Below are 22,956 nucleotides of genomic sequence, written 5' to 3' on the forward strand. Positions count from 1 at the left end.
CTCCATTCTATTGAGCTGAGATGGTGCTGCGGGTCTCGGCCCGTGGTGCAGCAGCCCTTTACCAGAACAGCTCGTCATCGAAGCGATCGAGTTGCGCCACAGCCGCGGTGACCTCCTTCTGCCTGGCAGTTCGTCGGTAGTAGATGGGGCAGTCGGCCGACGTGCAAATAACATCCTGGGACGGGAGTTAGACGATCCCGAATGCGAACAAGTGACACTCACTTGATGCAATGACCCTTGGCACCTCTGGCACTGAGTCCACAGGCGCGCGAAATCGACCTGAAGGGCTGACGTAGTCGACACCTAAACCGTCAGCTACTTGCCAGGCATACCAATCGGTTCGACGAACCTGCTTCTGATACAACTCGGCGAGCTGTGGACGGCAGTTGACGCAAACGGCTATTTCTAACACGGTCAGCATGGCGCCTACAGATTGACCCCACCTTTGTTCGCCCTCTTCAGAGGAGTACGGCACCCAATGCAAGTCACAGTCTTGACTGCAAACTTCATCAAACCACCAACGGTGGGTGTCGCGATCTGGATGCTGCGCGTGTGGTCTCCAGCGACTGAAAGAGGTCAGCAGGCTCAGTCCCAGCAACTTACGAAGGCTATTCGCTTTCTCGCCCAAGATTGGTTCGAAAATACGCATCAGAGGCTTCGCCAGCTGATTCTCCAAGTAGTACCTCGTGTCGATGGGGACATTGTGCTCGAGCACATACAGTGGGTCTTCAGATTTCTCATACGCAGCAGCGCCTGGAACATTAGGCCACACCTTCTCCATATCGCTTCATGATGACTTACCCTTGATTCCTTTGATGATGACATATGCCACACGGTCACCTAGAGAAGGAGCAGATCCTAGGAGGTCAGTCTCCAGTTTGCAAGCACTGGACTCTGGACTCACCGGCATCTCGCTTCTTCATCCTCTCTGCCAACTCAACATGCGCTTGCTTGCCCGCATAGTCTGGTGGTTGAATGGTTAGCTCGCAGCGCAGTTTGGCGGTCACAAACGTACCCGTCTTGGCCAAGGCCTTGGTGATAACGAGCTGAGACATGTCGATCTTGTTCTGCAGGAGGTCTGCGATCGTTTGCTTGACATAGCTGCGCTGCTTAGCAAAGTAGGTCACCACTTTAGCTTACTCTTCTGCGCCCTTGACGTCCCGCTCGATAAGCATCTTATCCAGGCAGGTACCGATCATGGTTGACACGAGGCGGCAATTGTCACGTCGGACAGTCTGTGAGGTCAGCTCGTGCTCAACCTCGCTTCACTCACTTCAATGCCCTTGGTATCCATCTTGTCAAACTTCTCCGGACGAGTCCAGTAGAGACCAGCATAACGCTTTTTGCTGATGAGAAGATATGGGAAGTAGACCTTCTCGAATTCCAGCTTGATAGGCTTCTTGAACTTCGCCGACACCAGCTCTGCTGCCTCGGCCCCTGTGAGGTGTCAGACTTTCATGTTTGCTTTAACTGCCACATACCGAGGCGCATGGCCGTGGGGAGGTCTGGGCAGCCAAACTTGACCATGACCGAATCAGTGTCTCCGTAGATGACTTTGGCGTCGTGATCATAGCCATTCTTGATGGCGTACTCCTTTTCGACTTCTTGTTTTGTGAGGTCGATCATTTGTCGGCCATAGGCAGTAACTGAAGTCGAGATGGCCAGACAGGGCAGCTTTCCGACGGTGGCACCCGTGAAGCCGTACACTGAGTTGGCACTGATCTAAACAACGTTAACTCTGGGCGCGATGGGACAGACTTACCTTCAACGCCAGCTGTCGTCCATCCAGCACGGCCTTCTTGAACGGATCCTTCTCGACCTTGAGGTCTGCCTTCGCACGCTTACGAGCGGACAACAGATTCTCGAGAATGATAGGCAGGAGACCCTTTCGCTTCGTCGAAGTGACAAAGAAGTCTGGTACAGTTAGCAACCACACCACAAGTCCACCTACCGTTGTTTGGTGTCTGCACGTAGTCTTCGCCTTCGACGAGCTTCAGACGCTCAATCGTCGCCTTGTCCAACAGCGAAGTGTAGCAGAGATTGTGGGCCATCATGATGGATGGGTAAAGCGAGGCGAAATCGAGCGTCGCGATAGGGGTGTCGTAGAACCCCTTGTTGGGTTCAATGACAGTAGCGCCCTCGTACTGCTCGTCTGTGCCTTCGCTGCGCATGGCCGGAATGAGGTAACCTGTATCGCCCGCATTGCGATAGAGCTGTGAGATGACACGGATTTGTTGACCACGCGTGAGGACATCATTGAACGGGATACCCGTCACTCGTGCCAACTCGGTGTAGTTGACTAGGAACATGAGTTTGTCGAGCAGGCGTTGCGGAAGGTAGGCATCCTGTTACATGGTCAGCTTCACGTGGTTTAAGGCCCTCACCTTCAAACAATACACAGCCAGACGGCGTCGTGAGTCTGCAGTACCGTTTTGCAGCTCAGTGATGATGGAATGGTGAACATCCTCCTTCTGCTCTTGAAGGAACTGAGCGCAGACAGCGTTGAGTGTATAACTGCGGAGCTTGTGGTCACGCTGGATAACTTGCAGGATGTCCATCTGCAAGCGGCCATCGATGTTAACTGCCTTCGAGTCTCGTTGGCCAAACGCCTTCGAAGAGAAGTGGGTGTCGCGGACCTCTGACTTCACTCCTGTGTTCTCGTTAGCAAGGGCGTTTCTGTCTGTGAACTCACCGAGGAGTCGGCCAAGGTAAGCAAAGTTTGGAACTTTCAAGGCTTTGGCACGGTCCAGAAGGTATGGCAAGTCGAAGTTGGAAATGTTGTAACCAATGATGAGGTCTGGGTCGACTTGCTCGACAAACCGCTGCCATTCCAAGAGGAGGTCGCGCTCGTCCTTGAACTCAAGAACCTGCGAGCCGACAATATGGGCGCAGGTATTGAGAGTGAAGACGTTGCGGATGAAAGGCTTGCTCTCACCTGGCTGTCAGGCTCAACTGCTTGGAGCGGCGGCACGTACCATGTCTTGTAACCATTGATGCGATCTGGATGACGGGGTCGATCTGCGCCTCGGGAAAGATACCTTTGCGACCCGCACACTCGATATCAAAGCTCAGTACTCGAAGAGGAGCGATCTCCAACCATTCTCCATCTGGTGCGTGTGACACAAGGTCCTGGTAGCTGGGAAGCAGTTAGCGGCAAGTTTCAGCAGGGGCATGGAGAAACCAACTTGAGAATGACCTCCAGTTGACAATGGGAGCGCTTGTCGGAGCCATGAACAACCTCGTACTTGCCCGCAGGACACTCTACCCAGTTCATACCAACCAACTGAGGCAAGTCAGCATGTGGTGTTTGGGCCATGACCCACCTTGGTGTCGATCATGAAGCGCAATGTGTAGGCAATGTTGCTCTCGTAGGTCATGATTTCTTGAGGGAACAGTCCATTGAAATCAAGCTGTCCACGCTCAAATAGACGTAACGAACTGTCAGCCCGAGGCTCAACACGGCCGAAGAACAAAACTCATCTTTGACCTTTGGGATGGCCTTTGGCTCTGTACACACAATCTTGACGAATGGGACCGACTCATCTCCCTTGTAACCCCACAGCGATTTGCGGTTGACAATGACGCAGTTGGAAACTACTGGGGTCATCGTGGCTGCAGACGCCTATCACGATTGTCAGTCTGAGGCGACACTGAGTCTCGACTCACATTAAGCGTGTCTTTGAGAGCACCGAGGTCTTGGCTGAGGAAGCCGCTGGGGGCGGCCACGTAAAAGTAGGGCTTGAATCCGTATACATGGGCCAAGACAGAGTTGCCATTGCGTGTCACACCGAACAACCTCAAAGTCGTGCCGTACTTGTGGTGCGTTGATTCTGTGACCTCGATTTGCTGGAAGACTGGACCTTGTGAGCGCCGCGTTCACCTGGAAGGCAGGGGACATACCGAGAGTGTCTTTTCGAGGGTCAACTGGCTTCATAGGAGGACGTGGCCAAGCATTCGAAGCCTCCATTGACTCTAGAGAAGGTCAGCGTGAGCTGGAGAGACGGTAAGACGAGTGTTGACTACTCACCTCCACTTGCATCTTCCTCTGCTTCCAGCTGCTCCAGAACGTCTGTAAAGCTTGGTTGCGGTCCCAGAGACTGGCCGGCATTGTCGAGCCTTCTCTTCTTTGGAATTGGTTGAACCATGCTTGAATGAGATGGGTGAGAAAGCAAGATACCGCTGTCAAGTGCCGATGATGATTCAATCAAGAAATCAGCGGCGGCGGCGGCGAGTCCAGTCACGAACGCGTCGCACTTGATTCGCAACCTCCACCTTCGCGAATGAGATCACGGAATCTAAACCACGTGCTGATTCCTGAATCCGTCCTTGGTCCCTTGGTCACTACCGGGCCCCGCTTGGATGACATCGATCACCTTACACCGGCGGCCAAAAGGGTCGGCGCTGTGGCGGGGCGGGGCGAGGGGCGGCGGCGACGGCGGCGACGGCGACCGGCCGACCGAGCGTGTGTGGCGAGCTCGGTGTCGACTGGCGCGAATAACCGAAGAGTGCAAAGGGAAACAAAGTGGGAGCTCGTTGAAATGCTTGTTGTTGATACGTCACTAGTCTTTGGATGCACCTGGCCGGCTAGAATTCACACACAGTATACCCGAACAACGACGAGGCAAGCAGGATCGCGTTGGCACCACACTTTTCAAAGCAGCCCTTCCCGGTCTTGGTGTTCCAACGTCTCCTCAACACTCGAATCAAGTTCATAACAAGCACCTCCGCCTCTGCTATCTAATCTCAACATGTTGGTCAAGTCTGGACTGCAGCGCGTCGCTCTTCGCCCTCTTGCCAGGGCCTCCCAGAGGTTCTATGCCACGCCCTCTGCCCCGGGCGGTAAGTCGGCACCCTTATCTTGTTCAGAGCTAACAACATCACAGCTGTGAGCTTCGCCCTCAGTGATGAGCAGAGGGCTATTCAAGGTGAGTCCATTGTCAACAGATCATCGCTGCGATCCTACACAGATGGGCGCCATCGCTGACCGGCACAGAGCTCGCTCAAACCTTCAGCCGCGAGAAGGTCGTCCCTGTTGCTGCCGAGTATGACCGCACCATGGTGAGTTCCTTGCACCACCCATAGCGACGATTTCAGCACGGCATGACTGACATGCGAAGGAATACCCGTGGCCCCTTATCAAGGAGGCTCACTCGCTCGGCCTCCTTAACACCCACGTGCCCGAGAAGGTGGGTGGAGGGGTCTCGCAATAGTCCAATTACTAAACGACACCAGTACGGTGGCCCGGAGCTCGGCCTCCTGGAGTGCTCCATTATCTCCGAGTCGGTTGCGTTCGGCTGCTCTGGCATCGGCACTGCCATGGAGGGTAAGTGGCCACATGTTTGAGAGCGCCAGCTGACAGTTTCAGCCAACGGTCTTGCCGAGGCCCCTCTCATCGTCGCCGCTTCCCATGAGATCAAGAACAAGTTCCTTGGTCGTATGACTGAGGAGCCTCTCGTTGCCTCGTATGCCGTCGTAAGTGCCAATGCCGCAGTCCTTGTGTGTAGCCTGCTAAGAGTGAACGCAGACGGAGCCCGGAGCGGGTTCCGATGTTGCCGGCATCAAGACCAAGGCCACTAAGGTTGGGGACAAGTGGGTTATCAACGGCACGAAGATGTGGTGAGTACATAATGCGCTCGTTTGAAGGAGCCTTGACGCTGACTGCCCAGGATGTGAGTACCGCTGGTCAAAGTGGGCGGCAACCTCTAACCCAATCTCAGCACCAACTCCGGCCATGCCAACTGGTTCGTGAGTATCGAGTAGCAACTCCAAGCCATGCTGTTTGTCCGTGATCGTGTCTCTAATACTTCCAGTTTGTTCTTGCTGTCACGGACCCCGACGCCCACCCTTCGAAGAGCATGACTGGCTTCGTCGTTGAGGGTGACACCGAGGGCATTGTGCGCGGCAAGAAGGAGATCAACATGGGTACGTCTGCTGTCCATTGGAGCTGTTGGAGATCCTGCTGCTGACCTCCAAAAGGCCAGCGATGCTCCGACACCCGAATGGTGACCTTCAACGATGTTGCCGTCTCAGAGGAGAACATTGTTGGCAAGCGCGGAGAGGGCTTCAAGAGTGGGTCAGACATCTGGCCGTAAACTGACCGGCAGTTGCCATGAAGGCCTTCGACATTACCCGCCCCCTTGTCGCCGCCGGTGCTGTTGGTGTGGCTCAGAGGGCTCTGGAGGAGGCCACCAAGTACGCCCAGGAGCGCAAGGTAAGGTGTAATGGTGTTGCCGAGCCCTAACAACATTAGACCATGGGCCAGCCCATCATCAACCACCAGGGTGTTGGCTTCATGCTCGCCGACATGGCGATCAACGCTGAGGCTGCTCGCAACCTTGTCTGGCGCTCTGCCTGGGCCAAGGACGCTGGAGAGCGCAACAGTTCGTGTCACTAGGCCGACGTCTTCAGCTGACTTCGATCTCCAGCTTTCCACGCGTCGATTGCCAAGACCTTTGCCAGCCGCGCTGCCGTTGAGAACGCCAACCTGGGTGTCCAGGGTATGTCCCACTTTGCATACCTGCATAAGCTAACAGTTCAGTGCTCGGTGGCATTGGCTTCAACACGGAGATGCCATTGGAGAAGCTTTACCGGTAAGACATTACTGAACAGCGTACACGACGGTCGCTGATACACTATCTTCTTGCAGCGACGCCAAGATCTTTGAGCTCTGTGAGTTTGATTTATCCGTTGCTGGATGAATGCTGACGCCGGCAGACGAGGGAACTTCGCAGATTCAGCGCCTTATCATCTCTCGTACCCTCCCCACCATCTACCCTGCTTAGAAGGGAAGCGGAAGAGGACTGCGGTGTAGAGGGCGCGGCAGACATTATGTGTAGCCAAATGATGAATGGACGATGGGTACAAAGGCGAATCGCAGAACTGGTCTCTCGGTGGCATCCCTTGCTCAAATCAACTGCAGTGAAAGACGAGGGTTGCAACCCGGTTGGAGCTTGCGCGCAGCAATGTCCTCGACAGATGTCTGCATCCTTTTGTCACTCGGGCCATATCAAGTGACATCTGACCTATCACTCATCTACCGCGAAATGCCTCAGGCTCCACAGCAGCACAGCACCCTTGGTGTTGCCTGTCGTCAAGTACTCTCCGCCAGGCGAGAATTTAACAGAGTTGACACGTCCCAGGGGCGTCGAGGAGGTGGGCCAGTTGGAGAAGGCAGTACCGGAGGGGAGGTGATACTGCGCTGTGTCAGTATTGAATGCTTGCCTTTCCCAGCACGCCACTTACAAGCTTCAGCAGGTCAGTCTTTGCCCCACTGGCCGAGGCGATAATCTCCTGGGAGGGGTGGAAAGCAATCGAGCTGATAGGGGTCGTCAAGTGCTCAAGTGACTTGAAGGACTCGACAGCATTGCCCTGCTGTTTGCGACCGGCCAGGGATGCGTTCCGGTAGAGGTTCACGATGCCAGTGGTGGAGCTGGGGTTACATCAGCGAGGTGGTCTGTATCGGACCTGCGAACCACAACCCACCCGATCGCCGTGTACTCGCTGCTGTTACGCATGACCAGACCCCCGAAGGCCCGGTCATCCTTCCATTGCCGGACAACATTGCGCTCAGCAATGTCCCACACCTCGACCTCGTCACCATTGGCGCCTCCCAAGACGTTGAGTTGCGAGCCATCGTCGCTCCACGTCAAATCGGCGACAGTCCCTCCACGGCCACTGCGTAATTCGCCAACGACAACACCGTTGCTACCGCCGCTCCTCCACTCCACCACACTAACACACCCACGCCTGCCCGCAACGGCAAGCAGGCTTCCGTCTGGCGAGAAGGCATGTCGGTCCAGGGACTGAGGACTCGAGGGCGTGGGCGAAGAGCCGAAAAGGTTGCGCGGCGAACGGATACAGGTCTGCGCCGCCAAATCGTACGTGTAGTAGAATGGCCTTGAACCTGTGAGCAGGACTGAAGAGCCAGACGGATGGAACGTAGCCCTCTTCAGCGGGAGCGAGGGGATGTTGAGTGTCAAAAGGGGCGCGTTTGTGTGACCATCAATCTGGAACTCATCAGCATCACACTCCATGTTCGTCGGAACAACAAGCTCACGTTGAAGAATCGCACGCGCCTGTCTCCACCTGCGACTGCCAGGACTGGGACTCGTGGTGATGGATGCCATGCCAGATCCACAACCCCGAAGCCAGCGTTGGATGCCTGCTTCTTGCCTGTGGTTGGGTTCTGCTCGTTCGCATTGCGAAGCCTCTGAATGTCCAGGAAGCCTGGCTCAAGTGGTGACCGCTTCGCCTCAGGCTTCGCGATCAAGGAGGTGGTAGAGTTGAGGAGCCGGTGGATGGAAGGGACAGCTCCCTCCAGACGCCGCGAGGCCCACTCCGGCTTGGGGTGCAGTTGCTCAAACCTGAGATGTCAGAGGTGGGCCCGGGTGTTCGAACCTACTGAGCTCGCAGCTTCGCCTGCAGCTCCTTGCCATCCGCCGTCTCACTCGTGTTCGATGCCTTCTTCTTCAGTTTGCGAAGCCGCTTGTTCTCCTGAAGGGATACAACCACCGCATCATCCGCAGGATCGCTCCACACGCTTCCTGCCTTCTTCGCGACAGAGGGGACTTCGTCCTCTTCTGGGAACTCCATCGTAGGTGGTTCGAGATCGTCCTCGGACACATCACCGGGAATGTCGACAGTGAACAGCTGGCCTCGTCAGCGCAGTCATAGATACAATGGCTCACCTCATTGTCTTGCATCCATCCCAACCCGGTCTCTTCGTCGTCAGAGGACAGCGCGTCGTCCAGCAAGGCTTCGCGTTGAGGTTTACGGGAGCCGAAGAGCCGAGATTCCAGGTCCCGCTCCTCGTCTTCCTCGTTGCGCTTCCGATGCTTTGAAGGCGCAGCGTCAGAAGCGCGCTTCCTTCGTCGTGGTCCCAAGGTTGACGACATCGCTTCGCTTGAAGTGTGGAAGGTTGTTGAGGGCGGAGTAGAAGAACAAGATGCAAGTGATACACCGCACAGTCAAAACTCAACAAGTTGTGGTGAAATTACAACTCTCACGTGACTTTGTCAGTGGGGCCCCCGTGCCTGAAACCTCTTGTGGCACCCGGGAAGCTATCTGCAAGACGTCCTTGCATGGATCCGAGGCTTTGCACATCGCACAGCGCTGTGCGGTGTGCATAGATAGCGAACTGTACTAGGTATTCAGAGGCGCCACTTGCATCTGGAACGCCAAGCACGCTGACGATGGAGGCGACGGATCGGATCCCTGAGCACGGCCAGGCGCTCGGCAAAGGTGAGGCACGCCATGTGCACGAAAGAATGTGAATGGTGGGTTGAAGGGAGGCTACCCAGTCGTACGCGTATCGTATCACTGCCTGGGCAAGTAGCTATATGTACTCGTTTGACTTCCCAGAACCTCGAGTTGGAGGTCGAGGAGCACCCGTCGCCGTGGCTGGAACGATCAACCAGGTCAGGTCATCCACGAAAGGCCGGGCAAGGCCGGCGTTGAGGTCGGGATGAAGAACCAGCATCCAGTGAACCTCGAGCAGCCCCAAACACTGCAATTCGTTCGAATGGTACTCGTGATTTCTCTACAGGAGCTGAACACTGACAGACGATCAGCTTCCGGCTGGCATGAGCTCTTAGCTTCTTGCAAGACTAGAGAGCGAGTTTCCAAGGTAAATCGAGGTTCAGGCATTCGACTTCCTACTCATTCTCACATGGAATGCTCATGACGACTTCCGTCCAGAGGAGCGGGGGGCCTCATAGAGGGCTGCAAGCTTTGTGAAGGGCTCCCTTTCGATCCCAGCCAACCCGCTTAGTCCAACGGAGTCGCGGATACTCGGTGGTCGCACGAGGACAGACTCAGCGTCTTCTTGGGCAAAAACGGACAGTCGCTAGGTGCTGCGCTTCCACTTATTGTTACTCTGACGACGACACAGATCAGTTCCCATTCAATGGAAGTGAACACCGACGCAACCTCCCCTTTTCATACTTGCTTTTTCGTGCACTTGTAACTCCCCTTCTGCCCCAGAGACATCGGCAGCTATTGCGCCTCCCTCAACCCTTGTTCTTCCACATCAGCGCGCCGCTACAAGGCGGCCTTGATCAGGGTGTCTTATTATTGGAAAAGATGGGGTTTCAGCCTCCCGTACACACGGAGGTTGTGCCACATAGACACATTATGACTCCCGATCTTGGAGTAGCAGTATGTAGCATTGTAGTAACGTGCAGAGTCTACACTCGGCCACAGTCCCAGTGCGCACCACTCCTGTCCTCTTTGTTCCCCGCACACCCAGATCTTTGTAATCCCGATCGAACGCCACGCGATCTCACGCGATCCTCCTCCGCGCCCCCCTCATCACCGATGCTGGTTGCAACGCCAGGACTCGTTGTCCCGTTGTTGATCCATTCTTTCACGGGCTTGAGGCCCCTCACCTATTTCGCGTATGCTTCCAGAGAGGGCCGGTGATTGATTGCTGAAGGCTGGTGACACCAACGCACTCCCACACCCGGACGCGTTTCCCTCGTAAGGTGCTGCCGCCGGCGTGCCTCCTCTCCGGCTCCCCTTGGGACACCGTACATAGATCGGCCGCGGGGGTTGGGGTGAAGAGCTGGGACACATTTGAGGCACTTCATGTTATGTATTCACATCATTCTTGATGTTGTACCCCCACGTAGTCAGGAGGCCAGCCCTGTTCATGTCGCGTGACGAAGCCATCGTTCAGTGAGGCAGGGGCTTTTCGGGGGGGGCATTGTACATAGTCATCGCCCTTGCATCGTAGTCAACGCCCTTCTTCTTGCAAGATCTTAGTTAGGGGTTAGGGCATTAGGCCTTCAACATAGCCCTCGGGGGCGTGGCGGTCGGCGCTCCGATGAACCCTTGACGTCCGGCCTCGGCGATGGCGGAGGTGATGTGGGCACTGCCAATGTCCTCTGCACCGCAGTTGGACGGATCCCGGGGCAGGTGACTATTAAGAGTGTCGACCCTCTCGCCATCGAGTGTTGTTAAACGAGGTACCAGGAAGGACGAGTCGACATCTTTCACAAAGGGGGTTGACATCCAACAATACTCAATACATTGAGGTGGAGGAGTTTCAGTTTCGCGAGTTTCTCCAAGTCTTGCCAGACGTAGCCATGTCACCCCTTACTGGTTTGTATATGCAGATGTTTGTGTACCTTTGAACAATAACCGTCAGGTATCCCCGAATTGAAACCTGTGGTGGTGAGTACTAAGCGCAGTCATTTAAGCAGCCAAATTTAGTGTTTACAATAGAACTTTCCAGTCGCGTTGCCACCATAAAGCCCTGGTGAGCTTGAAAATGTGTTACAGGTATTGGGAAAGGCTGTCCGCTAATCGCAGTTCGCCGAGAAGGAAACAAACATCCCCTATGGTTTCTCAAAGCTTGTATTACATTCCAATCCAGAACGGCAATGGTCAGGCTCCAGGAAGGCCAACTAGAAACAAGTAGATACACAGGTTCTCCGTCCTCACATCCAATCATAGCCAATCAACTTCCATTAATTGAATTTCCAATAGGATTTCGTAACCGAAGCACGGCGCACTCCTTGACATGTGCTTATCGCCAAACAGATGAGCTCACACTTCTGGTAACTAACTACATGGAGCGATAAATCACACAACAGAGTGACAGGGAAATGTTGGGCGGCCTCGTTACAGTCCGACGGAGTATTGTTCCAAAACAAGCAGTTTGCCGCACATTCTCTTGCCAAAAAAGACGAGAAGAGTGAGTGAATGAAGTCTTCATCTGCTGAGCCGGCGATGATGTACTTACCGTCATGTCATCGATGTATTCTCCCAAGGACTACCGTGGATGTCTCTTCAAGAATGCCTCACAGGTTTGAAAACGTTGATGAGCACTACTTAAGACGATTCACCAACCGGATCCACAAATTAATTCGCCGCACACCCCTGTGGTCATGACTTCTTCACACCTTTCACCCCACCAATAGTTTCTAAATAAACATCGGCCAGAACTGTCATTAAATGCATAGATCCACTTTGTCTAGACAGAAACGTGACAATTTTGGAGTCAAACTTCGCTGCACGCCCGCGTCGTACTATGGGCACGCGTTTGATTCCGTCTCATCGCGCAAGCTCCCAATTCCTGACATAGGAGAAGCACAAATCTAGCTCTGGTTGCTGCTCCTGGGCCTGTGGCGCTGAACACCGTGTTTGAGGGCTGTCCCCTAGTGGCTGGTCGGTGTGGTGAACATCTGGAGGCATGATGTGGGTGATAATGCTGTTGAGTGCCGGAGGTGTTGTTTTGCCGCAACCTCGCAACGTTTTGGTGCTTTTGGGTGTGGTGGCAGCAGGGCAAAACTCGTGCAAACAACACAACGTGTGCGTGCAGCGACGGTTGACGAACTTTGGAGTCTCTTTCTCACTTGTCAGGCCACACACACATTAGCCGAAGGCTGCGAATGTGCCAGTTCTCCCACTGATGCCCGCAGACAACGCGCCCTACAATGAGGGCCTGGGAGCGCAGAGTGTCGGAACGGGTTGTGCAGCAATGTCAATTGCTCCATCATGGGCGAGAAGCAACCACCAGGCACTCCGGTTGGGGCAGTGTCCACACTTGTAGTCACTATTGTCAAAAGACAAAATGAGGACCCCCAAGATGCTACCCCAAACATGATTCGGTGTATAGTTGATTCCTCGGAGTTCTGACTTCAAGCTTTTCCGTTCTTTGACTTCGACAATATATGGGGAGCTGCTCTGAATGTGTATTTATTCGTGGTCACAGTGGAAAAGCGATAATGGTACCAAAATCCGGTTCTCGTGACATGATAACAACATAAATCAGTGATTTGTAGTGCGATGTGCCTTAGGTGACACGAATGGTGTGAATATCAATGGCTTTGGGCAAGTTGTAACACGAGTTGTCCCTCGTATGAGGCCATGCAACGAGTCTTGGTGGGGCCATGGAATCAAATGCGTGCATTTTCAACGACGTATCCGCGTAACGATGTTCACCCTTCCGTGAGCAAGCAGTGGCTCCTAAACATGTATGGCCCAGACGTCGTCGAACTTCGCTGCACGCAGGTCAAGTGTTTAAATGCAGGCGCCTTCCCCCTCCCACCTAAAATGACCCACGTTGCGAGGTTGCGTCAAAACAGCACCTCCGGCACTCAACAACCTCCCCCTACCAACCACATCACGCACTCGATGCCCATCACAACAGCGAGGAGGGACCCAAAGGTCCTCATGCACACCGTTCGTCACCACGGCCTCGGGTAGCCACCAGATTCATAGTCATACGTCTCTCACGCTACCAACCGGGGGCGTGGGTGCACAGAATCGAGCGTGTGAAATTATAAACACAATATGTGCGTGTAGCGAAGCTTGGCGCCAAAGGTCCAACCAACCATTGGGCGTTTAGGCAAACATTTACGAAACCCACAAGGCCAACAAACAAGTAGTCACAGCTCTTCAATGAGTCCGTGTCCGTCGAACGCGCCTGACAATGCGATGAGTCTTTCTTTCTGTCCCCGATCGGCCCAAATTGCAACTAATCGCCAAGGCAATTTGGGCTTTCACTGCATCTCAAGCCCGATATCATCAATTCAACCATTTGCACCATCAGCAACATGGACGCTGGCGGCTGCTGAACCGTTGAAAGCGCACTAACTGATCCACTCATCGCACCCTACAATGAGGAGCAAGCGACTTTCATTAGGAGCCGAAATCAATTACGATTTCCTAATGAAAATGTGACAATTCTTCCAATCGCTCCTAGTGCCTTGCCAGCGCTGTAGAAACGGCAGCAAAGTCATGGAAGTGCAATGGAAGGTGTTGGATCCTCTTGGTACTCTATAGAGGTGGGAGCAGACTTGCCCTCCCGCAGTTCATGGGGCATATTCCCAAGGATGATTTCGATATTTGTCGGCTTAACAGTGCCGCGCCTCCAACTTTCGCAATGGTTGCTCCCTGCAAGTCATGAAATGCCTATTGTGGTGGTCCGTTAGGGTATGCTGTACACACATCTTAATTAACAGGTGTATCTCTCTGTACCGCATTTGTATCTTCATGGCCATAAGTCCCATAGCCCAAAGTTGCGACTGCTAATGGACCGATTTGTATAGCTTGGATCGATTTCTATCGAACGTCAATTGGAAGGAAAGGTGCGAAAGTTGGGGAGGACCTGCTGAGGGTGCCCGATAAAGCCAACGCGGGACTGACCGCTCATGTTCGCTCTGTTCTATGCCGCTAGCTAACCATGGTGTGTCACTCGTCCACATCCACTAGAGCTTTTCAATGGAGGAACGTTGTATAGCCTACCACACCACCCAAGAGCCAGCGCCTTTGACGATCTTATCCCCTCATCCCTGTTTTTCTTTCGCATCCTGTAATGTCCTGTCCTGAACTGCGCTCTTGCACTTTCACACCAGTCGCCAAGTGTCGTTCGGTGGAGCCTCCATTTGCGTAGAAGAACGATCATTACGGTGAATATCTGCACACGGATGCTCTGTGGCATTCGCACGCATTTCGTCCTCCCATGGCACCCAAACCGCGTGACGCCGTCGCATCGTCTTTGGGTTACAAAAAAAAAAACCAACATGCGTTGAGTGAAAGCTTTTCGGTTGAGATGTTAATGCAGTGGACATAATGGCCCATCGGCTACGCTTCGCGCATCCTACTACGAGCTCTGCTGGGTGCACCGAGATTCACCAGATTAATCGAGTGGGAGCAGTGGCTTCAATGACTCCGAGCATGTTTCTCAGCTTAACAACCTGCGATATACTCCTGCACGGTCCTTGGCCCTGATAGTGTATGCAACATGGAATGGCGCATGTGCATGGCTGTTACTGCATTGTGACTCTATGGGTGAAGTTCTGTCGCAATCTTTGCAGGTAGCCGCTGAGTTGGACATTGAGCTTGGGAAGAGCTCCAGCTAAGCTGCATCGAAATCCGTTTTCCGGTTCCGGTCTGGTGGTCAGAAACAGTGTCAAAAGACAGGATTGAAGTATTCATTTTTCAAACTGTGTCCTACGTCTGAAGGAAGTTAATAATGCAGGTATCGTCGATGTCAGTGTCAGATGAAAGAAAGGTTGGGACGCTTTTGATATCTCGTGAGAAAATCAGCCTTGTGTGATTCAGAACGACTGACTTCTATTAGGAAGCAAATCTCATTACAGATTCGTAATAAAAAGGTGACAATTGTTGAAGAGCTGCTCCAAGACAGGGGGAGTGGTAAACTGCGTGCAGGGCACTCTGGCAGCTCAAACCCAGCCTAAAACCTCCTTTGCGCTGCCCGATTTGGAGATGGAGAGCAGTTTGATTGATCCCCATCGATCAATTTCCAGCGCTGAGCTCCTGCTCGATTGATTCTTAAACAGCCTTTCACTGGCTTCTTCGTAGTGGGGACGGATGCTGGCAGGCCTTCCGAGCGCAATGCTAGGGTCACTACTTACTGCTGGCGGCATTAGGTAAGGGCAGTCAGAGATCTACACGTCCTTGAGACAAGAGTTGCACCTTTCTTTCTCTGTCAGAGTGATAGATGTTTCTGGGCTGGATTCCTGCAGTCAAAAGTGAGACAATTGCAAGGGAGGGTGTGGGCATGAGCAAACTGCGTATACGCGGGGGAGCTCCTGATGAGGCTGTTTGAAACTAATGAGGACAATGTATATATCTATCTAATCAAGGAGCTTTCAAAAGTGAGTTGGAGCTCCTTGGTTCTTACAAGTCCCCGGCGACCATCGTGCGGCAGATATGTGTACTGGGGCGATCAAAGAAAGGGTCATCATCATCCTTGAAGTGATGTAGCCCTTCTGCAGTCGATCTTCTAGAAGGCCCCGGTGTAGAGGGATGGAGTCCAATCATTTACCAAGCAGCAGCAGCCAGTGGTTCGATAGTACTCCAGGGAGACACCACAGGGGAAGCACAATTTTCTGAAGTTGTGAAATAATTTCTCGGTCGGTATCGTATGATCAAATGTAGTCCAGCAAGCGATCAGATTCAGCCAGTTCAACCAACTTTGCTACTAGGTGGTAGGGCCCTTCCAAACTGAAGTGTGGTTATATACAACTCGAGAAGTGCGGAATGCACCCAGGTGCACTAGAGTTGTCCACGCAATTGACTTCATTCGGAACCACGGGTGTACACAAGTCATACATCCTCCACTGTTAGACGCCGAGACCGTGAATGAATCGGACCCACAGAGCAAAGAGGCTGGTCTCACTAGACACTACCCGGTACGTTATGATTATGCTCTCCGTCGGCAGCTAGATTGCACCCTGGCATCACTGACCATCAGTCAGTTTCTCACTTGGGTTAACCAAAGAAGATGTGGCAGGGAGACAAGCTCTTCTATTCTATAATTAAGTGTGTCTGCGATCTGGGTGTGCGGCGAAGTGCCTGCTAAGCGCCACGACTGACTTTCTGCATAGACAGCACCAAGAGCATCCCCCCCCCCCCCCCCTTTTCATCGGGAGCGCCGACGTTGAAAGCGCAGGCGCAGACTGTGGGGGGTGAAGCATACACGATTGTGCACACGACGACATTGGAGACGACAGCAGTCACGGCGTGGCGCTCAGTTGGTGCCTCCGGCGAGAAGGGTTACCATCTCGTTGTCCAAGGTTGAGAAAAGCCGGATTGAACCCTTCCAGCACTACTGCCCCACTCAACCGGTGGCGGGGGGCACACGGTGTGCGGCGATGTCAACCGGAAGGAGCTGGGCTAGCTGGTGTTGGCCTAGCTTGTCCGAGGCCGGGTTTGGGTAGAGCAAGGCTGCACGGGGCCACAATAACAGATACCATCATAGACGAGATGAACCGGAAAACAGCAACGTAGAAGGGCGCGAAGCGAGTCTTTACTTTCGCCCTGCAGCTGTGGGGGTATTGCCACAAAGAAGTATCCAAGGGCGATGAGTAAGAAAGACACTGGTTTCCTTCGTTTCTCCCGGATGGAGCCACAGTCTTGTATTCATTATGTGCATCATGTGTCAGAAGCCGTCAACTTCATCGTACCTTGGGAACCGATGCTACCACCGATAACAAGACTGTCTAAAGGTAGCCACACAAGGCAGGAATACGTGGTGTTGGAGTAGAGAGAAAGAGCAATGTGTGACCTCTCACCAACCTGGACGCCAATCCGCCTGCCCCTTCCCTCCCACAACGAGACCGGATTGGAGCCAGATGATACCAATGTTTCGTTCGATACTCTGAGCATCTGCCATCATTGATTGATCCTCTTGCCCTTCAGGCCTCCACGTTTGGGTTTCTTGTCTTGTGTATGCTCTCGAAACGGGGCTGTGTGGTTGCACGGGCAGGCGGCAGTTGGGTCGTTCGTTGGGTTAGCTTCATCAGTTGACGTTGGACAGTTCTGCAGCCTGATCGCGCTCCCACTTGGGAGTGTATCAATCATGTAGCAAGTTGTAGTAGCATACTATCTGACTTGATACGACGTGGGATTTTGACTTCTTGACTATAGTTGTACTGCGCCGCTGGGCAGCTAGATGACCACCTGCTTAGAGGGCGACCCAGCCGAGAGCAAGGACGCCGACGGCAGCAGCGGCCACGCTGACGGGCTTGGAGACGAGGTCGCCCGACGTAGGCTTGCCGGACGCAGACGCGGAGGCCGAGGCGGAAGCGGAGGCGCCCGACGCGGAGGCGGCCGACGTCGAGGCAGCGGGCGCGGGAGGGGCGACCGTGGCGGAAACGTTGACAGCCGTGACGGACGCGTCGGTCGCGCAAGTCTGGTTGGCGGGGACGGTGTAGTCGGACAGGAGGACCAGGTCGGTGCACTGGTAGAGGTTGCCGTCGCCCTGAGAGTGTTAAGAGATAGTTGCTGGACGCGGACTTGTTCAAAGGCTGGTGCCACTTACACCGTTGTACTGGACCTGGACGGTCACCTCGGAGCCGTTGGTAAGGCCAAGACCAAGGCTCTCAAAGTCGACATCCCAGCAGTACTTGCCATCCTTGACCTGGAAGAAGTTGGTGATGTTGACAAAGTCGGAGAAGTTGGAGGGGGCAGCCTTGGTCGAGACGAAGGTAGCGACCGAAGCCAGAGTGTGGTGCGAGTCGATCCAGACGGGAGCGGCGGCGCTCAAGGGGAACGGCTGACGGGTACCGACACTGTTGAAACCGCCGCAGAACTGGGAACAGTTAGTGGGGTTCGGACGCGCTGAGACGGTCGTGGCTCACCTGGGGCTCCTTGTCGTCGTCAAAGCCACGGGTGGGCTGCCGCAGTGTTAGTAACCGATCATTGCTATCTCTCCGTTGCGGACAGTCGGGTTGATAACAAGATACGCACAGGGTAGTCGAGCGTGAAGTGGGCAACCGCAGAGGAGGCCAGGAGCGACGCAGCGAGGACAGACTGGAGGGTAAACATGGTGTTCCTTTTTGGTGAGGGGAGGAAGGACAGACACTTGGCGCCGAGGCCGTCCGTCTGCATTTATACATGTCTTAGGATGACTGCGTATTCCAGGACTGACTGTATCGGCCGTGGAACCGCGTTGCCGTGCGCCGTGCGCCTGTCACCACAAGGCGCAAGGAGCCGCGGTGACTCGCTCGCTCGCACAGAGGTCGGTTGTTGCAACATGGTCCAAGTCGACGTGATTGGACATGCCGACGTGGTGGAGGTTGTGTCGATCAGGTACCGGCATCAAATTCGGCTTCGGTACCTGAGGCACTTGTTGTCAGTGCGGCTTTTTGCCGGCAAAGAAAGACTGGTCTGTTCACCTCCGCACAACGTATCCTGGATCGGTTATCTTCTGCACGGCATTCCAAGATGCTCTAGGGACTGGAGATCGAGCCAGGGGCTTTGGGATATCCATTGATAACAAGATGTGGACGTGGGTGTGAGTGTAACATCGATTTCAACCCTCCCAGACTGGTTTGCGGCCTTTTGTGGCCCCTCACAACCTCCCAGCGGCTTTCTGCAGTCCCGGAAATAACGGAACATCATTGAAAGGCGACTGACTATACGCGAAGCTCAAGAGTAATCCAGAGCAATCCATCGGCTATGAACCATCTAATCCTATCTCTATTGAGTCCAAAGGCGTCCAACGACACTCGCTCCCTCACTTCCCCAGCCCTTGCTCGACGCAAGAACCAGCTGCTGGTAGGCAGCCTGAGTCAAAAAGAGGGGTGTTGATGTTCGCTTCGCCTCGGCAAGCACTCCGTCGAGCTTGGAGAGGAGTTCTTTGACTGATGGCTGCCCGTCCTTGGGCGAGTGGTCGTTGGGGTACGACAACTCGTCCTTGAACTTGACCAAAGGCTGGGAGGATGCTGCCGAGGTGCCGATCACGTTGAAGACGGCCTCAAGGTCCATGTTCTTCTGTCTCGCAAAGGCCAATGCCTCAGCCGCAGCAACAGTATGGATGGCCCAAAGCAACGTTGACACTGTTTCGATGTGCTCCTCTCCGCCAACTGCCGCAAGAGCAGCGGCTTCCTCTTCCTCAATCGTGCCGGATTCAACCACCGATTTCCCGCCAAACTTCTGCCAGAGCTTGACGACGTTGGCGTCATCGTCCTTGGCGAGACCGGAACCAAGGGCCGCTCCAAACAGCTGCTCCGAGGTAGAGGACAGCGGCGCGGGGAAGCCGATCAGGCGGGCCTCGTCCATGACGATTCCCACATCCTTGCAGATGATTGTCATTGCCGACTTTGGCAGGCCGTCGTCCCTCAACTGCCATGGCACACGGTGTCCAACTGAGGAGCAGGTGTTAGCACTCGGGCTCCTTGGACGAGCTGGTGAGATACTCACACATGAAACTAGAGTCCTTGAGGGCATTGTACAGCTTTCGAGGGTTGACTCCAAGGTTGGCTGTGAGAGCCATCGCCTCGCTGTGCCGTCAGGGCGATGCTCACCGCGCCTACTCGGCACAACTTACCCAGCAGCGGCAATGTGGATAGCACAGAGGACTTGGTTGATGAGCTTGAAGTCGCTGGCCTGTCCCACTTTCGTTCCGACAACAGCCAGCTGGCCAGGGGAGCGTGTCAGCGCCTCGAGGACAGGGGCGGTCTTCTTGAGGGCCTCGTCGCTGCCCGCTGTCATGATGCTGAGCTGGCCGTCTGCCGCTCTGATGAACCCTCCAGAAACAGGAGCGTCGACCAGCTGTCTATATTAGGGCTGACTCTCGAGCAGGTGCCTCGGACGGCTTACCGTGTTGCCGTTGCCGACCTGGTCAAGCTTCGTCTGCATGGAAGCAAGGAACGTCGGTGGAACCGTGGAGAAGCAGATGATCGAGGCGTCCTTCTTAAGAACTGAGCGATAAGATATCAGCCGAGAAATGAAGAGGCTTGCTGCCTCGGCGTACCTTCGGCAACTTGAGTCACGATGGCTTCTACCTGGGCGGCGTTGACGACCATCAGGCCCAAGACGTCCACATCGGTAGCAGCCTCCCTGGGGTCGGCACATGCAACGGCTCCTTTGGCGACGACCGCATCAACTGAGGGCTGGTAGATGTCATAGGCCTTGACCGAGAACTGTTGGGACAGCAGGCTCTGGCTGGTCAGCTCCAACTCCGAAGGTGGCCACTCACCGAAACCATGCCCGAGCCCATGGCTCCAAGACCACACCATCCAACCTTGACCGAAGCAGACATTGTGGGTTTACGCAGCGTGAGGGGTACTACATCTCTGCCTCATAGTGCTCCTTCTGTACTTATCATGTATTCTCAAGTCCGCGACGGGAATAGGGCCGGAGAACAACTGGCAATCATCGGGCCGATAGTTGCACTTGGCCCCGGATCAGGAGGAACCGACCCTTTCGTTTCTCCTCCGGTCCACCCGCGGCTCAAGGCACAATCACTTGCTTCTTCACCCCACCACGCCGCGATCACTCCGTGCCCGTCGACCGGCCGAGAGGCGTGCTTCGTGGCCCAGTACACTCGGTGGATAGCCGGGAAGAACTGAGCGAGCGAATCACGGTCCGGACAGATCCTCGACCTGCCCTACCAAAACAGCAGGGTGGTTCATAACGGCAGTGTGTCATTGCGTGCATTGTCCATCACTCTTCTAAGATACATAGGTGGGTCAAGGCTGCCTAACGGTGCGTGGGTAGCCTTGTGGCCGGGGTATAGAGGGGTGTCGTTACAGAAGCATGACCTAGTAGTGAGAGTTGTACTCTGGGCCATGCTCATACGACGGCGACTTGGAGTAGGACTGGTAGTTGCCGTACATGGCGTTGCCGCCATAGCCACCAACAAGAGAGCCGCCAGCGCCGCGGAAGGCCGACTGGGAGTCGTCCTCCATGTACTCGGGGTTGGGCTAGACAGTGTTAGTAAAGAGAACGCGCGCTGTTGCGGTCCACTCACAGCCAGAAGAGGGTCCTTGACCTCCCAGACAGCGTTCTTGGAACCGACCGAGAACTCGAGGTCCTCCTTGGTGATGGCTAAGAGAAGTGTTAGCAACAGCCCACGCGGGACGCGGCGGTACGTACAGTCCCAGTACTTGTAGACCATCATAACCGTGAAGAGCATGCACAGCGTGAAGAAGAAGACGCCGTCGATGTAGTGCGAGACGGCGTCACAGATCTTGATGCTGAAGGCGAAGAGGAGGATGCAGCCGACGGCGTAGAAGCCAACGCCGAAGAGAATGTCGCCAATGACCCAACGGTCATCCAGCGTGCGAATAACCAGGATGAGCTGCGAGACAATGTAGATCGCCGCAACAATCAGAGGGAAGACGAGGTAGGTGATGAAGAGGCCGATGGCGTTCTTGTTGCTGAGGCCACCCGTGTTCTTGAATGTTCCGATGGCAACAACGAAGCAGATGGCCCAGATAACCAGCGAGGAGAGACGGAGAGACTGCAGTCCGGTTAGCATTCAGGTCACGGCCAGAGTCGACCGCTACTTACCCAGAGGCTCATTGGGGTTCCATCCTCGTAGAGCTGGAAGCCAACAAAGCCGTTGATGAGGAGACACCAGTAAAGGGCGCCAATGGCACCAGCGTATACAGCTGCAAACCAGGGGTAGACGGCGTGCGAGGTGGGGATGACCGAAGAGTCGAGGAAGATGGCGAGCAGCTCGACGAACATGTAGATGTAGAAGAAGAGAACAATCTCCTTGCGACCAATGGCGGTGTACTTTGATCGGACGTGGAACAGCATGATAATGGTCATGGCAAGGGCCGCAATGTGAACAAAGCATGTTGCTGGGCCAGAGTCAGCAAGTTTGCCCAGCAGATAGGCCAAGAAACAAACGTACCGGGTTGGAAGATGATCTGGCTTCCGAGCTGGACGTTGCGGGCATAGCAGGTGGGCTCGATACCAGTCGAGCTCCCGAGCATCGGGCAGACGACCAGCGAAGCCCGCTCGCAGACCCAGTCAAACGAACCGAACTTGAAAGGAGCAGTGGTCAACGACATGGTGGGATAGGTTGAAGCGTGGTGTTGAGATGGAGGCTGACGCCCAAGGCTTTGAGACGACGGCGGGCGATGTGGGAGCGAGTTGAAACCGTGGGTCGGGCCGCTGGCTGTTGGGGGGATAAAGAGAGTGAGCTGGATACGACTAGCTATGCTAGCAGCAGGCCAGAAGAGATGGGGGAGCGGAGGTGAGTTGATGTGGCTCGAGGAGAGAGATGAAGACTGGTGTCGAGGTGGTGAGGACGAGGAGGAATTGCGAGGTTGGTTGGGTTTGAGAGGGACGTGAACGTGACAGAGCTTTGGCTTGCTTGGTTGAAGCGCGAGACCCTGGCTGGCTGGCACAAGGAGGAGGGGGAGCTTGGGAGCTGGGAGTTGGGAGCAAGGGGCAAGACCCGTGAGGCGCGGGCTCGCAGCGGCGTAAGCCCCCCTGGCGCGACGCACTACGAGATTTCAACCCCTGAGGGCACCAGCACTGACGCCGACCGCCTTCCTGCCTCCCACACAAACGAAGCGGTGTTGGGTTTGATCTGGGACACATTTGCCCCCGCTCTTCCCTCAAGTCTTGATCAAGCCCTGAAGGTGTAACAGCGATCGTTTTGAGATTTGATTCCGGGGGTCACTCAGTGACGCTGTTGTATAATCCTCCCATTTACGCACGTGCGAGCTCCTGAGTTGTCCG

The 22,956-nt window shown here is 54.7% G+C and overlaps 6 protein-coding genes across 6 annotated transcripts; 1 reads left to right on the plus strand and 5 right to left on the minus strand.

Annotated features, from left to right (window-relative positions):
* Window positions 1-58: 58 nt before the first annotated feature.
* On the minus strand, window positions 59-4,145 carry POL3 (DNA-directed DNA polymerase delta; the record flags this gene model as incomplete). Its single annotated transcript, XM_069354927.1, has 22 exons — window positions 59-175; window positions 223-303; window positions 350-405; window positions 444-566; window positions 604-753; window positions 802-858; window positions 905-964; window positions 1,016-1,101; window positions 1,141-1,235; window positions 1,274-1,437; window positions 1,482-1,722; window positions 1,763-1,914; window positions 1,952-2,345; window positions 2,385-2,650; window positions 2,693-2,935; window positions 2,976-3,136; window positions 3,186-3,283; window positions 3,324-3,382; window positions 3,436-3,622; window positions 3,667-3,854; window positions 3,901-3,972; window positions 4,028-4,145. The coding sequence occupies 22 exons, from the start codon at window positions 4,143-4,145 to the stop codon at window positions 59-61; spliced, it is 3,168 nt and encodes a 1,055-aa protein (XP_069206998.1).
* Window positions 4,146-4,748: 603 nt separating this feature from the next.
* On the plus strand, window positions 4,749-6,782 carry Q8F55_006468 (uncharacterized protein; the record flags this gene model as incomplete). The annotated part of the gene is made up of 16 exons (XM_069354928.1): window positions 4,749-4,839; window positions 4,884-4,925; window positions 4,994-5,058; window positions 5,118-5,186; window positions 5,233-5,323; window positions 5,366-5,472; window positions 5,525-5,616; window positions 5,718-5,745; window positions 5,811-5,922; window positions 5,977-6,069; window positions 6,105-6,211; window positions 6,251-6,380; window positions 6,426-6,497; window positions 6,539-6,590; window positions 6,647-6,669; window positions 6,715-6,782. The coding sequence occupies 16 exons, from the start codon at window positions 4,749-4,751 to the stop codon at window positions 6,780-6,782; spliced, it is 1,242 nt and encodes a 413-aa protein (XP_069206999.1).
* Window positions 6,783-7,025: 243 nt separating this feature from the next.
* On the minus strand, window positions 7,026-8,894 carry UTP18 (U3 snoRNP protein; the record flags this gene model as incomplete). Its single annotated transcript, XM_069354929.1, has 6 exons — window positions 7,026-7,193; window positions 7,243-7,429; window positions 7,483-8,006; window positions 8,057-8,363; window positions 8,402-8,649; window positions 8,688-8,894. The coding sequence occupies 6 exons, from the start codon at window positions 8,892-8,894 to the stop codon at window positions 7,026-7,028; spliced, it is 1,641 nt and encodes a 546-aa protein (XP_069207000.1).
* An 8,543-nt stretch (window positions 8,895-17,437) lies between these two features.
* Q8F55_006470 (uncharacterized protein) lies at window positions 17,438-18,300 on the minus strand (the record flags this gene model as incomplete). The annotated part of the gene is made up of 4 exons (XM_069354930.1): window positions 17,438-17,734; window positions 17,795-18,064; window positions 18,114-18,149; window positions 18,223-18,300. 4 exons carry the CDS (start codon window positions 18,298-18,300, stop codon window positions 17,438-17,440), a joined length of 681 nt encoding a protein of 226 aa, XP_069207001.1.
* A 654-nt stretch (window positions 18,301-18,954) lies between these two features.
* Window positions 18,955-20,518, minus strand: Q8F55_006471 (uncharacterized protein; the record flags this gene model as incomplete). The annotated part of the gene is made up of 6 exons (XM_069354931.1): window positions 18,955-19,622; window positions 19,678-19,757; window positions 19,805-20,028; window positions 20,077-20,177; window positions 20,231-20,417; window positions 20,456-20,518. 6 exons carry the CDS (start codon window positions 20,516-20,518, stop codon window positions 18,955-18,957), a joined length of 1,323 nt encoding a protein of 440 aa, XP_069207002.1.
* A 502-nt stretch (window positions 20,519-21,020) lies between these two features.
* On the minus strand, window positions 21,021-22,280 carry CHS7_2 (Chitin synthase, class 7; the record flags this gene model as incomplete). The annotated part of the gene is made up of 5 exons (XM_069354932.1): window positions 21,021-21,182; window positions 21,230-21,306; window positions 21,355-21,721; window positions 21,772-22,067; window positions 22,121-22,280. 5 exons carry the CDS (start codon window positions 22,278-22,280, stop codon window positions 21,021-21,023), a joined length of 1,062 nt encoding a protein of 353 aa, XP_069207003.1.
* Between the last annotated feature and the right edge of the window lie 676 nt (window positions 22,281-22,956).

Source organism: Vanrija albida (genome assembly GCF_041260175.1).
Source record: "Vanrija albida strain AlHP1 chromosome Unknown contig_5, whole genome shotgun sequence".
NCBI lineage: Eukaryota > Fungi > Basidiomycota > Tremellomycetes > Trichosporonales > Trichosporonaceae > Vanrija > Vanrija albida.